The 14,116-nt window shown below is 39.4% G+C and overlaps 1 protein-coding gene across 2 annotated transcripts in view; it reads left to right on the top strand.

The window, feature by feature from the left end:
- Window positions 1–14,116, top strand: part of DAAM1 (dishevelled associated activator of morphogenesis 1) — a 199,978-nt gene that overhangs the window by 120,099 nt on the left and 65,763 nt on the right. For both annotated transcript variants that reach the window (XR_007519057.1, XM_049899474.1), the window contains exon 4: window positions 12,542–12,613. Coding sequence is in view for 1 of the 2 variants with exons in the window: in XM_049899474.1 (XP_049755431.1) it covers window positions 12,542–12,613 (72 nt within the window). In the remaining variant the exon portion in view is untranslated. The remainder of the gene's footprint in view (window positions 1–12,541; window positions 12,614–14,116) is intronic.

Genomic DNA, 14,116 nt, shown 5'->3' on the forward strand with positions numbered 1-14,116 from the left:
TCCTCACCAGCATCCCTCTCCAACCCATTGTCTAGTCCAATCCATGTCTGAAGAGTTGGCTTTGGGAATGGTTCCTGTCCTGGGCCAGCAGAAGGTCTGGGGGCCATGACCACCGGGGTCCTTCCAGTCTCAGTCAGACCATTAAGTCTGGTCTTTTTATGAGAATTTGGGGTCTGCATCCCACTGCTCTCCTGCTCCCTCAGGGGTTCTCTGTTGTGTTCCCTGTCAGGGCAGTCATCGGTTGTAGCCAGGCACCATCTAGTTCTTCCGGTCTCAGTATGATGCAGTCTCTGGTCCATGTGGCCCTTTCCGTCTCTTGGGCTCGGAATCACCTTGTGTCCTTGGTGTTCTTCATTCTCCTTTGCTCTGGGAGGGTTGAGACCATTTGATGCATCTTAGATGGCTGCTTGCTAGCGTTTAAGAACCCAGATGCCACTCTTCAAAGTGGGATGCAGAATGTTTTCTTAATCGATTTTATTATGCCAGTTGACTTAAATGTCCCCTGAAATCATGGTCCCCAAACCCCTGCCCCTGCTACACTGGCCTTCGAAGCATTCAGTTTCTTCAGGAAACTGCTTTTGGTTTAGTCCAGTTGTGCTGACCTCCCCTGTATTGTGTGTTGTCTTTCCCTTCACCTAAAATAGTTCTTATCTACCATCTAATTAGTAAATACCCCTCTCCCACCCTGCTCCCTCCATCCTCTCGTAACCACAAAAGAATGTTTTCTTCTCAGGTTAAACTATTTCTCAAGTTCTTATAATAGTGGTCTTATACAGTATTTGTCCTTTTGCAACTGACTAATTTCACTCAGGATAATGCCTTCCAGGTTCCTCCGTGTTATGAAATGTTTCACAGATTCCTCACTGTTCTTTATCGATGCGTAGTATTCCGTTGTGTGAATATACCATAATTTATTTATCTGTTCATCTGTTGATGGGCACCTTGGTTGCTTCCAGCTTTTTGCTATTGTAAGGAGTAGATGTTTTAGAGCAAGAGCTTTGGGCAAGGCTGAGCATTTAGGTAATTAAGGAATGAGGGATCTGGAGCAGAGTGTTTGTTAGTCCCACGGCTGGCTTCCGCGCTGTGCTTGATAAGAGTGTGTTGTCTTCAACCAAGAAGCATTAATCATGCATCTCCTATTCTGCTAAACTACAGTTACTTTGAGATGGGAAAAAAACACTGAATGGTCCTTTCTGTATTCAGAGTTATCGCCACTTTTCACTGACTTTGACCTAGTTTACAAATCTGTAAATTGTTTGAAAAACCAAAACAAATAGGTAGCAATGCAAATGATTCTTGTCCATTTAAATGCAAGCTATCTGAGGCAATTGATTGTTGCCCTGTTGATCAATTTTGAATCTATTTGTGAATTATTTCTAATATTTCTGATGCTTATACATGTCTTTGTCCTTTGTATTCTCTTTTGAACCAATTTAATATCTTACTGGTTCTCTCATTTATTAATGAACTTAGTAAAATCTTTGACGTGTCTATGTTATGATTTTACTTTTTAAAAAAAATTATCATCTATCAGTATATAATTTTAAACTTAAGAGAATTGATACAGAGGGGCTAACTTATTCTAAAGGATCTCAAATCCTTTAGAGTATTTTAGGCTGAGTACATGGTATGGAAAATATATTTTATATCAGCTCTATTGGTTTTATACCTACACAGAGCACAGAAGAAGGGAAGATGGGCTCTAGGGACCAGAAGATGTGTCAGGCTTCACATGCATACGTGCAGGAAATTCCTATGATGTTTGAAGGGATGGGTATACAGGAGAGGAACAGAGACAGCAGAAGTGTAATCCAGAGGAGTGAAAAACATGCCATAAAGCTCCAAGGAGGCTTAAATTTCCATGGAGTTTCTTGGCACATAATGATCCTAGGTCTTGTTATTCTGTTTTCAATTCTCTTAACTTAGATTCATGCTTTAGAGGTAAAGCATCCTCAATCTTGTTATGTTGTTGTTGTTAGGCACTGTTGAGTCTGTCCACACTCCTAGCAACCTTATGTACAACAGAACCAAACACTGCCTGGTCCTGCCCCATCCTCATGATTGTTGTTAGGCTTGAGGCCATTGTTGCAGCCACTGTGTCAATCCATCTCATTGAGGGTCGTCCTCTTTTATGATGAACCTCTACTTTACCAAGCACAATATCTTTCTCCAGGGACTGATCCCTTCTGATAACATGTCCAAAGTATGTGAGACGAAGTCTTGCCGTCTTTGCTTCTAAGGAGCGTTCTGGCTATACTTCTTCCAAGACAGTATTATAAAAAAAACCAATTTTGCTATTGAGTTTATGTTCGACTTCTTTAAAATATGTACACATAACATGCTTAACTATACATGTTGACCTCCACTTCATATGGCATGTGCCTTTTATTCTAAGTCATAAATGTTATTTGTCCTAGACTGTAGGAGAGTGAGAGCTTATTCTGTTTCTGGTAGTCTTTGGATGCCCTCTCCGTAAGAGACTTCTAGAGTTATGCATTGGTGATTCAAGCATGTGAGAGGAGCCTTTTCATAGCAATTTAGATACATTTGTCGGAGTTGTCTGCAAATAGTGGACACGAGGGTGTGATAAACTTGTGGAAAGTTTAAAATGTATTTATGGATTGAGGAAGATGAAATTGTGCTGTCCAGACAGTGGGGAATTTTTGGCTCGGTAAAGAAAAGACTTTGGGAGGACATAATAACTTTGTTCAAATTGTTTTAATATTTGCTGGTTGTTGTTCATAGAAGATATTAGACTTATTCCGTATAGTTCCCAAAGGCAAAACTAAGACTAACAAGTTGAAGTTACAAGGAAGCATATGTGAAGTCAGTATGAGGTGCACTTTCTAACAATTAGTGAGTGTACTGTTTCCCAAAGTTTGTGGACCCCTAGAGGACTTCTCTCAGAGAGCAGTTGGTTGATAACCTGCTAATGACTTTATATAAGGGATCCCTGTAAGGGGAAACTTGGACTAGGGTGTTTTTCAGTTCAAGGACTAACTACATAATTCTGTGATAGCATTCTTTAAAAACATATGGATGTTTTAAAACATTAGTAAAAAATGGGAAGGTGGTTTGCTCTTCTTCTGTAACTCTAAATGCGAAATATGAAAGCCACTGTTATTGTAAGTCACCCTGGAGTCTTTCCAGAAAATGACTGACATTCTGAGACTCAGGAGGAGATGTTGGATTTCCTGGCAGATGAAGAAGCCACTGTTCTGTAAGCATTCCTTGTGTGGGCCCAACCGGATTTTGACAACAGATGTACTTGATGTACAATTGTGGCAGTGGCCAAAACATGTAACAGGGATTGGCAGGCCCAGGTACCACCCAGCTATCTTGAAATGTGACAGCATAGAAATTATTTTCTGAAATCAGCTGCCTTCCTTTGGCAAGTTTCTGTTGTAGGATATAGTTTTAACCCACTGCTAGGGCTGGGCGTGGGTGTTGGAAGGACCAAGTGAAGCAACAGTCTCAGGAACCCTGGTTTGTGGGCTTCCTGGTTCTTCCTTCTCTTCCCAGTGAAAGAACAAATGGAATGAATTGGGGGTAATGTCAAGATTTAAAGGACCAAATGATGTTATCCACTACCCATCTGTCAGTTTGTTATACTATGATAGCTTATGTGTTGCTATGATGCTGGTACCTATGCTACCCATATTTCAAATACCAGCAATGTCGCCCGTGGTGGACAGGTTCCAGAGGAGCTTCCAGACTAAGATTAGGAAGAAAGGCCTAGCAGTCTACTTCTGAAAATTAGCCATGAAAACTTTATGGATCACAACAGAACATTGTCCGACTCACTTGCTTTGGGCACATCATCCGGAGGAATCAATCTCTGGATGAGGTCATCATGTGTAGTGAAGTAGAAGGCTAGCAAGGATAAGAGAGACCATCGGTGAGATGGATAGGCACAGTAGCTACAACAATGGACTCGAACATGCGATTGCGAGGATGATGCAGGACTGGGCAACATTTCATTCTGTGGCATATAAGGTCGTCATGAGTCGGAGTCTACTTGATGGCAGCTAACTATAACAACAGCAATGATGTTATACTATTTTAAAAAGTAGGGTCAAACTATTTTCATGGAGCAGTGAGCTTGGCTAGAAGGTAGACTTTACAGGCATGGTAGGTCACTGCTGTTTTGCTTAAAAAAAAAAAGTGCAGATTACTGTGTAAATTCAAATCACTATATTTGCTGATCCTAACTTACAGCTGAGGCTTGCTGGATGTACAGTGGCTTTAGGAAAAGTTGTAAGCATGGAAAATAGTTGGTGACCAAGCTGGAATTTTGATGTACTTCAGCCCTCTTGAAAGCCAAGCTTAGTCTTGCACAGAGGTTGGCAAACTATGACCAATCAGACATAGCAAATTAATCACTGCAACATTGTATATAGTACATACCACTAAGGATAAGATGTACCAAAAAAAAAAAAAGGATGGTCAAAAGTACGGTTCATCATAACTCGAATACATTGTAAATCAAGGACTACCTTACATGGCTATAGAGAATTTTTAGCCAATCTAGACAGGGTTTAGACAGTGAGTGTCTTTCTTTCCTGACAAGTATTATCCAAAAACTAACTGAGAAAGTATTATCTAAGAGCATGTGGAGATTTATGGCTTCAGTGGGGCAAGTGAATGTTACTTTAGCCTGTGATTTGTGGTCTAGTGAACAACCGCAGAATGTATCCTTTACAATTGATTGACCTTTGCACAGCCTATTTTGGGCCTTAGTGTAAGAGCATCTTAAACTGAACATTTGGACTAGGAAAATTCTCCCTGTACTTAAATATTATTACTTGGGCAATGATCCTATTAAAAACTTGTCCTGTGGTAATCTCAAAAGAAGTTATTCTTGCTTAAAGACTTAATTTTTTAAACTGTACTTTGAGTCCCACTTATATCAATGAAAGACTTCAGGTGCTACCAAGAAATCATTAGCCACAAAAATTCCCAAGTATATTAAGTGTGGAAATTTAGAGAAATTTTTAGCATGCTGCAGGTACATAAATCTTAAGGCCAAAGCATATAAGTTCTGTGTCTGCAGAAACAGTATTGGAATTATAGTGTGTTTGAAAAATAGAAAATTTGGTGACAGAAGACATTAGAGAAATGCTTTTAATTATTTGCTGTGGAGGGGCGTGTACCTAGGGATAAAAGACAGACACTCCAAATGCATCAGCATTGTGTGTTTGACAGTGCACTTGGTACATTTCATGTTATAAAGAAAATCACAAAAAGAAAAGCTGTTGTCCTAACACAGCAGAAAATGCTGTAGATCTTACTCCTATTTTAATTGTGATAATGATGTATGTTCTTGGTAAAGTAAAAGTTTTAATTATAAGAAGTTTGTAAATAAAAGACTTTCCCTACTACCCTAGGTAGCCATTGTTAAGCTTATTGTCTATATTTCCAGGAATGTTTGTATATATATAAAGCATATAGCCATTATTTTTCCTGTTATTTCTGTTGTTGTGAGGTGCCATTGAGTTGGTTCCAACTCACAGTGACCCCATGTACAACACAACGAAACATGGCCCTGCACCATCACAATCGTTGTTATGTTTGAGCCCATTGCTGCAACCACTGTCTCAATCCATCTCATTGAGAGTCTTTCTCTTTTTCTCTGACCCTCTACTTTACCAAGCATGATGTCCTTCTCCAGGGACTGATTACCCCTGATAATATGTCCAAAGTATGTGAGACATAGTCTCAGCATCTTTGCTTCTAAGGAGCATTCTGGTTGTACTTCTTCCAAGACACATTTGTTCATTCTTCTGGCAGTCCCTGGTATATTCAGTGTTCTTTGCCAACACCATAATTCAGAGACATCGATTCTTCAGTCTTCCTTATTCATTGTCCAGTTTTCAAATGCATAGATGTGGTTGAAAGTACCATGGCTTGGGTCAGACGCACCTTAGTCCTCAAAGTGACATCTTTGTTTTTAAACACTTCCAAGAGGTCTTTTGCAACAGGTTTGCCCAAGGCAATACATCATTCTTGATTGTTGTTTCCATGGGTGTTGATTGTGGATCCAAATAAAACGAAAACTTGACAATTTCAGTATTTTTTTTTATCATGATGTTGCTTATGGGTCCAGTTGTGAGGATTTTTGTTCTGTCTATGTTGAGGTGTAATACATACTGAAGGAGTGGTCTTTGATCTTTTTCAATGAGTGCTTCAGGTTCTCTTTGCTTTCAGCAAGCAAGGTTGTGTCATCTGCATATCACAGGCTGTTAATGAGTCTTCCTCCCATCCTGATGCCACGTTCTTCTTCATGTAGTCCAGCTCCTGAAATTATTTGGCAATCTGTCAATTCCTGGAGCCTTATTTTTCCACAGTGTTTTCAGTCCTCAGATACAACCTTGATGCACACATTTCCTGATTTTAAACAATGCTGTATCCCTTTGTTCTGTTTAAACGACTGTTTCTTGGTCTATGTCAGATTCCTCATGAGCACAATTAAGTGTTCTGGAACTCTCATTCTTCACGATGTTATCCATAATTTGTTATGACACACCCAGTCAAATGCCTTTGCATAGCCAATAAAACACCAGGTAAACATCTTTCTGGTATTCTCTGCTTTCAGCCAAGATCCATCTGACATCAGCGACGATATTCCTCATTTCCATATCCTCTTCTGAATCCAGCTTGAATTTCTGGCAGTTCCCTGTCCATGTACTACTGTAACCGATTTTGAATTATCTTCAGCAAAATTTTACTAGCGTCTGATAATTAATGATATTGTTTGATAATTTCTGCATTCTGTTGGATCACTTTTCTTTGAAATGGCCACAAATATGGATCTTTTCCAGTTGATTGGCCAGGTAGCTGTCTTCCAAATTTCTTTACATAGACAAGTGAGAGCTTTCAGCGTCACATTCATTTGTCCAAACATCTCAGTTGGTATTCCATCAATTCCTGGAGACTAGTTTTTCACCAGTGCCTTCAGTACAGCTTGGACTTCTTCCTTCATTACTATCAGCTCTTGATCATAATGCTACCTCCTGAAATGGTTGAATGTTGACCAATTCCTTTTGGCATAGTGACTCAGTGTGTTCCTTCTATCTTCTTTAGATGCCTCCTGAGTAGTTCAATATTTTATCCATAGAATCCTTCAGTATTGCAACTCAAGGCTCGAATTTTCTCTTCTGTTCTTTCAGCTTGAGAAATGCTGATAGTGTTCTTCCCTTTTGGTGTTCTAACTCCAGGTCTTTGCACATTTCATTATGATACTTTACATTGTCTTCTCTAGCCATCCTTTGAAATCTTCTGTTCAGCTCCTTTACTTCATCATTTCTTCTATTCACTTTAGCTACTTTATGTTCAAGAGTAAGTTTCTAAGTCTCTTCTGACATCCATTTTGGTCTTTTCTGTCTTTTTAATGACCTTTTGCTTTCTTTGTGTATGATGTCCTTGATGTCATCCCACAGCTCCTCTGGTCTTGTCATTAGTGTTTAACGTATCAAATCTATTCTTGAGATGGTCTCTAAATTCAGGTGGGATATGCTCAGAGTTGTACTGTGGCTCTCGTGGGCTTGTTTTAATTTTTTTCAGCTTCGACTTGAACTTGTATATGAGTAATTGACGGTCTGCTCTGCAGTCACCCCTTGGCCTTGTTCTGAGTGATGGTATTGAGCTTTTCCATCGTGTCTTTCCACAGATGTAGTTAATTTGAGTCCTGTGTATTCCATCCAATGAGATTCACATGTATAGTTACTGTTTATGTTGTTGGAAAAAGGTATTTCCAATGAATAGGTCACTGGTCTTGCAAAATTCAATCATGCGATCTCTGGTGCCATTTCTATCACCAAGGTCATATATTCTACCTACTGTATTTTTATGCAAAATAACATGCACCTTCTATGTTTGTTTGCCAGTCTCTCCCTTCCCCTGCGAGGTATTTCACAAGTACCACTATGCCAATTATTTTTACATGTTGCTATAAAAAATTTGCATAGAACACTGATGAAAATACCTCACAGGGAGAGGGAGCAGCTGGCAAACAAATGTAGAATGTGAGTGTTATTTGCATAAAAATACTGTACTGATCTTTCTTTTTTGTTTCCAACTTTTCACATTCCAATCATTAGTAAGTATCAGTGCATCTTGATTGCATGTTTGATCAATTTAAGACTGCAGAAGTTAGTAAAAATCTCCAATTTCTTCATGTTTGACATTAGTGGTTATTTCATAAATTTGAATAATGGTCATATTAAGTGGCCTTCCTTGTAGGCATATGGATATTATCCTATCACCGAGCGTGTGGTACTTCAGGGTAGATCTTGAAATGTACTTTTTGACAAGAATGTGACACCGTTCCTCTTCAATTTGTCATTCCCAGCATAGTAGACCGTGTGATTGTCCAATTCAAAATGGCCAGTCTATTTCAGCCCACTAATGGTTAGTATATCTATCTTCAAGTGTTATATTTCATTTTTGACAACTTCCAGTTTTCCTGGATTCATATTTCGTACATTCCATGTTACGATTATTGATAGATTTTTGCAGCTATGTCTTCTCATTTTGAGTCGTGCCATATCAGCAAATGAATGTCTTGAAAGCTTTACTCCACCCACCTCACTAAGGTCCACTCTACTTGGGGAAACCATTCTTCCCCAGTTGTGTTTTGAGTGCTCATTTATAGTGCTCATCTCCAGCACTATACAGCAGTCCCTGGGTTACAAACGATATCCATTCCTAACTGTGCCTTTAAGTCGAATTTTGTAAGGTGGTAACAGGTGCATATGGTCCTTATTTAGCAAGAAGATGCTGGAAGCCTTTTCAATGATTTCAAAGCTGCACACGCAGCAAGTGAAGGTGCTTGTGATGAAGAATCTTTTGCTAATGAGGGTTGGTTCAGTCATTTTAAAATGAGGGCAAATTTATATCACATTAAAGGGCAAGTATGATTTGCCTGTCAGTGGGATGTTCGTAACCCAGAGACTGCCTGTATCAGACAATGTTAGCTGCTATTCATAAGGTTTTCACTGGCCAATTTTCTTAGAAGTAGATTGCCAGGTCCTTCTTCCTAGTCTTTCGTAGTCTGGAAGCTCTGCTGAAACCTGTCCACCATGGATGACCCTGCTGGTATTTGAAATACTGGTGGCATAGTTTCCAGCATCACAGTAACATACAAACCACCACAGTACAGCAAACTGGTAGACAAATGTTTTATATCCATTCAATTCTAATCATCAAATTGACCTTCCGCAGATAGGTATATAATTTAAATATTTGTATCTTCAATAAGTAAAACTAGGCTTTCATGTGAATTATCCACTTTATAGGATAATTCACATTAAAGAACATTTAATGTGAATGTAGGAATTTATATGTGCATAGGATAACCTCTAGGTACCAAAAATGTATTTTAAAAGAGGGGGAAAAAATCTTTTTAAAGTATAGAGTGAAGCCAGTATTCTTGCTTACTAGAGAAAAGTTTGAATGCAATTATATAAGTAGGTAGCAAAAGTAGGGGTTAGGTGTGTTTGATTTAGGGAGATACTTGTTAAAATTCCAGTGTCCAGAACTGGCTCAGTGCTTATCAGCTAATGTTCAGCTGCTCTCGTGAAATCTCCACCCACGAAGATGGCCTTTACACTGAGGTGGATAACAGACTAAAGGATAACAGGTTAGGAAGAAGCTTTAAGGGCTGTCTGTATGCAGGTGTGTATAAAGATAGACAGGGCATTGATAGAAGGGCAGAAGATTTCCCACAGAAGACTTCCAACATGGAGGATCAGAAGTAACCTGGGGTAAGGCATCAGGCCTTGGAATAATGTTCACAAATATTGAATGTAGCAAAAATAGCAAGAGGCTTAGGGAAGGGTGAACTCATGTTTGGCTACTAGCCATATTTGAATTCTGTTTTATGAAGTAGTTAAGGGTGAAAGCCAGCTTTACATTTAATGTATATTGCTTATGATTAGTTTGAGGTCTAATCTGAAGAAGAGGTTGCCCTGATTCTTTCCTGCTGCCTATGAATTTCTAGCAGTAATGACCTTTGGCAGTTCATCTAACCTCTCTGTGCCTCTGTTTCATCCTCAGTAAAATGGGTATAATAACAGTACTTATGTCATTGTTGTCATTGTTTAGCTGCCCTTGAGTCTGCCCCGACACATGGGGACCTACTTCTTAGGATAGATTAAATGAAGAGTGCAGTGCTTGGAATAGTATTTGATGTGTTGGATATTTTGTTGCTTCCTTTACAACTAATACAATTTATACAAGCTTGTGTATTTTCCACTTGGTTTCCTAGAACAAATAAATAGAATTGAGATAGGTGGCTCAAAGAATAATACATTTTAGAATCTCGTATTACATAGGACCCAGTTGCTGTCCAAGATGTCCATACATGTGACGCGTCTACCAGCAGTTTCTTTCATGGACTTTTCAGTGTTCTCTATGGGATCCCTGGAGAGCAATTGCATTCATCTCATTCAGGCCCATGTCTCTGCAGAACTACAGACTCAGCCACACAAGATAGGAGGAGAGAGTTGATTCACACATCCATATAGAAGCACCAGGTTTGCACAGGGGAAATCAGAAATGCATTGCCAAATAATGAACTCTGAGGATCAACCACCCCCCTACCCCCAACATGTAGTGATAACAGTACATTTACAAGCTGCTTTCTTTAGCTCATTCGATTTTCTCAGCAGAGAGGCACATAAAATTAAAAGGAAGTTTTCCCCCTAATTTTGACTACAGCGTCTAGGTTTATTCTTACTCTGTTTACATTATTGTAACATTTCCAAAGTGTAAAGATTTTCTCTATATAATAATCTTCAGTTTCTAAAATGATCTCTGTTCTGTAACCATGACTATTAAGCTTACAGCAAGTTATCATGGGACCTTGGACATGAGACTTGATTTTGTTTTAGTTTTGGAAATTTGCCCTAGTTTGAGAAAAAGAAATATCTGGCACCTTTGATTTCATTTTATAGGTTTAAATACCATTGAATATCACTGTGGGTTTTGGCTAGTTCCATACAATGGTAACAGTGAGATTTTGCTAAGTTTAATACTCCATTTTAAGAGGAAAGAAGGATTCAGCATTTACACTCCCACTATAGTTATTTTATTAACATGTTAAATTATAATCAAGGGCCGTTCTAGAAATTCATCAGATTTCCCTAAACTATTTAAGACCAAGGAAGTGTAACCCAGTCCAACTTCAAAGCCACACTGTACACTTTGTCCCCATCATCTGGCTCATTCAGTCTCCAGATGAAGTTCACGCAACTGCCTGAGTTCAGATGTCAGTCACCCGGCTTTGAGCGCATTGTGGGCAATAGTTATTTTGTTCCCTGTTTGTGACTACTTAAAAAATAATTTTGAAATTCCATCCTAGTAGACCTACCTGGAAATATTTGCTTCAAGAAAGTGATTTTTTGAGGTAAAGTCCGAGATTGAAATTAAAGCCGCACCTTCAAACCACTGTCCGAGGAATTGGGCTTCTGACCCTAATCAGCAGAGCTCTCTGCTCTGTTCCTGTCTCCTAAATGAGACATAAAAACGAGATAGGTAGAAACCACCTCATTGTCAGGTAGCCACTATGAATACCTAGCACCTTATCCTAGGTGTCGGCGGTGGGGAGCGGGGGGGATTGTACTAATGTTGCCCGTTGGCAAAGTGGTTAAGAGCTTGGCTGCTAACCAAAAAGTTGGCAGTTCAAATCCACCAGCCACTCCTTGGAAACCCTATGGGGCAGTTCTACTCTGTCCGATAGGGTTGCTATGAGTAGGAACCAGCTTAACAGCACCGAACAACAAAAATGTGCCCCCTGAATGTGAAGCTAGAGAATAGCTGAAATTTTCCTTTTCAAACCACATCAAGTCTGTCTTGATCACACAAATGACTTGTAGCTGTATAGGCTTGCGAACATGTAATCCCCAACAAAGCTGTCTTCTGATGGGTTCCATCATCCTGTGGGACAGAGGCCACACTGCCTTCATGGTTTTGGAGGTTTGGTTCAGGTGGCATGGTCTCCCAGCCACAGAAGCCCTGGGGGCTCTGGGGTTGGCTCCAGATAACCCTGGTTTATAAGGCACAAAACTGGCTTGTGCAGTTTAGGAATCAACTCCTGAATTCCTTGGCCTTCAGTTCTTTTCCTCTCAAACTCACTATATTTTCTTTCTAACCTTGCCAGTCTTCATAGCATGAAGGCTTTCATAGCATGAAGGCTGGACTTAGGACTAACGTGTGTTCATTTCACTCCCTTTACGGCATGGTGGCTAAGTTCCCATTTAAATTCTTGTTGGCCCACGGTTCAGAAAATATCCCCTTTGTCATCACACCTAAGTCAAGACTTCAGAATGCTCTGTGGAAACTGGATCAGAAAGACCACCCTAGTCAAGTGGACATCCTGATGACTTAAAGCCAGTGTTTAAAAATAAATACCTCCTATCACAGGGTCTTTTGATGGTCTGTGTGGACCATTGTCTAGATACTCTGGAAATCAGATGTGCTTATGTCTGTTGTGTGTGTACATCTGGTGGTATTCACTTTTTTTTTTTTTTTTTTCTTTTAGGACCAAGAAGAAAACAAGGGAGCTACAAGTTGGCCTGAATTCTACATTGATCAGCTAAATTCTATGGCTGCTGTAGGTATATTTTATGTTCTATGACACACAGTTTAAAATGCAAGTCCAGTACAAAGCATACGATTGCACAATAAATCTGTTTGAACAAGAATGACCAAATGTCATTGCCTTTCTAAACCCCATTCCAAGCTTTCAGTGTAGGGGAAAAAAAGAGGGCAGGAGTGGTACTTGGCAAAATGATTTTTCCAGCATGTCTTAAATAAAATCAGCACGTACTAAAATATAAGTGAGTTTAATGTTATAAGAGGAAATGTAATCTTAAATCTGGACTGTGCTCAACTTTTAACTTGTAATTGCTCTTGCTGATCGTTTGGACCTCTGCTATGGCAGCTCTATTCAAAAAGTTAATACCCTTTAAAAATAGTATGATTAAACTATTCCATCACTGTATCCCTCCCATTCTCTTTCTTCCTGAGAAATTGGCCAGTTCCTTGTTCTTACTTTTATAGGACACCAAGGTGCCCTTTACTCATATACATAGTAAGGCATTCATGGAGTGGCTAGTTTAATGAAAAGGAATGGTAGTAATAATAATGGCTCTGAGATGGCCTTAGGACATCTTTGGTACATGGATTTTTGCTTCAGTAATTGCTTAAAATGCATTCTCAGTGTCTAAAATATATACTTCTGATCACATGGATGTCTCCGCATTGTCAGCATTCCAAGTAGCTTGAGGGGCACGTATTGATCACAGCTAGAAAATGCAGCAGAAAACAAGTCATCAACCTTTGAGCCTTAGTAGCTTAAATCCTGTTGTTGACAAAAATTGGAGGCTGTCCACAGTGGAATGCAGTCTTTGCCTCAGTGGGCACACTCGTGATTTTAAGAGTCAATCTGTTAGATTCGACTTTGAGTTTATAACATCCAAGTAGATAATCAACAACAACAAGAAAAACCCACTGCCAATTCCGACTCAGTGACCCTATAGGACAGGATAGAACTGCCCTATAGGACTCGATGCACTGGGTTTATAGGGCCTCCAGGGCTGTAATCTTTATGGAAGCAGACTGCCACATCCATCTTTCTCCCTTGGAGCGAATGGTGGGTTCGAACCACCAACCTTTCAATTAGCAGCTGTGCACTTAACTATTGTGCCACCAGGACTCCTTTTAAGTAGATGGTCGCTTCCATAATACCTTCCTCTACTTTTATTCCTGCTTTTCTCAAAGTCTTATGGAGAATTAGTGTGTTTCTTATCACTTAAAGCAAACATTTTAGATTGTTCAGGATTTTGCTGCTGCTGCTGCAAAAGTTAAAAACTGACTAGAATATGTGAATCATTCACATTTTATTAAAACTTCAAGGGCCTTGAATTTTAGTAGCTGCCTCTTTTCTAGCATTTTCTTTGAAGATGCTTCTTCTGCTATCATACAATGAATAATAAACAGCCTGGTAAATGTGAACAGGGCTGTATAAATCACAGAAGAAACTGCGTAAGTTTTTGCCCTCAGGGTTTCTATTCTAAAAGCACAGCAGAAAGGAACAGAAAACAACCGTGAAATC

This window comes from Elephas maximus, chromosome 10, assembly GCF_024166365.1.
Source record: "Elephas maximus indicus isolate mEleMax1 chromosome 10, mEleMax1 primary haplotype, whole genome shotgun sequence".
Lineage (NCBI taxonomy): Eukaryota > Metazoa > Chordata > Mammalia > Proboscidea > Elephantidae > Elephas > Elephas maximus.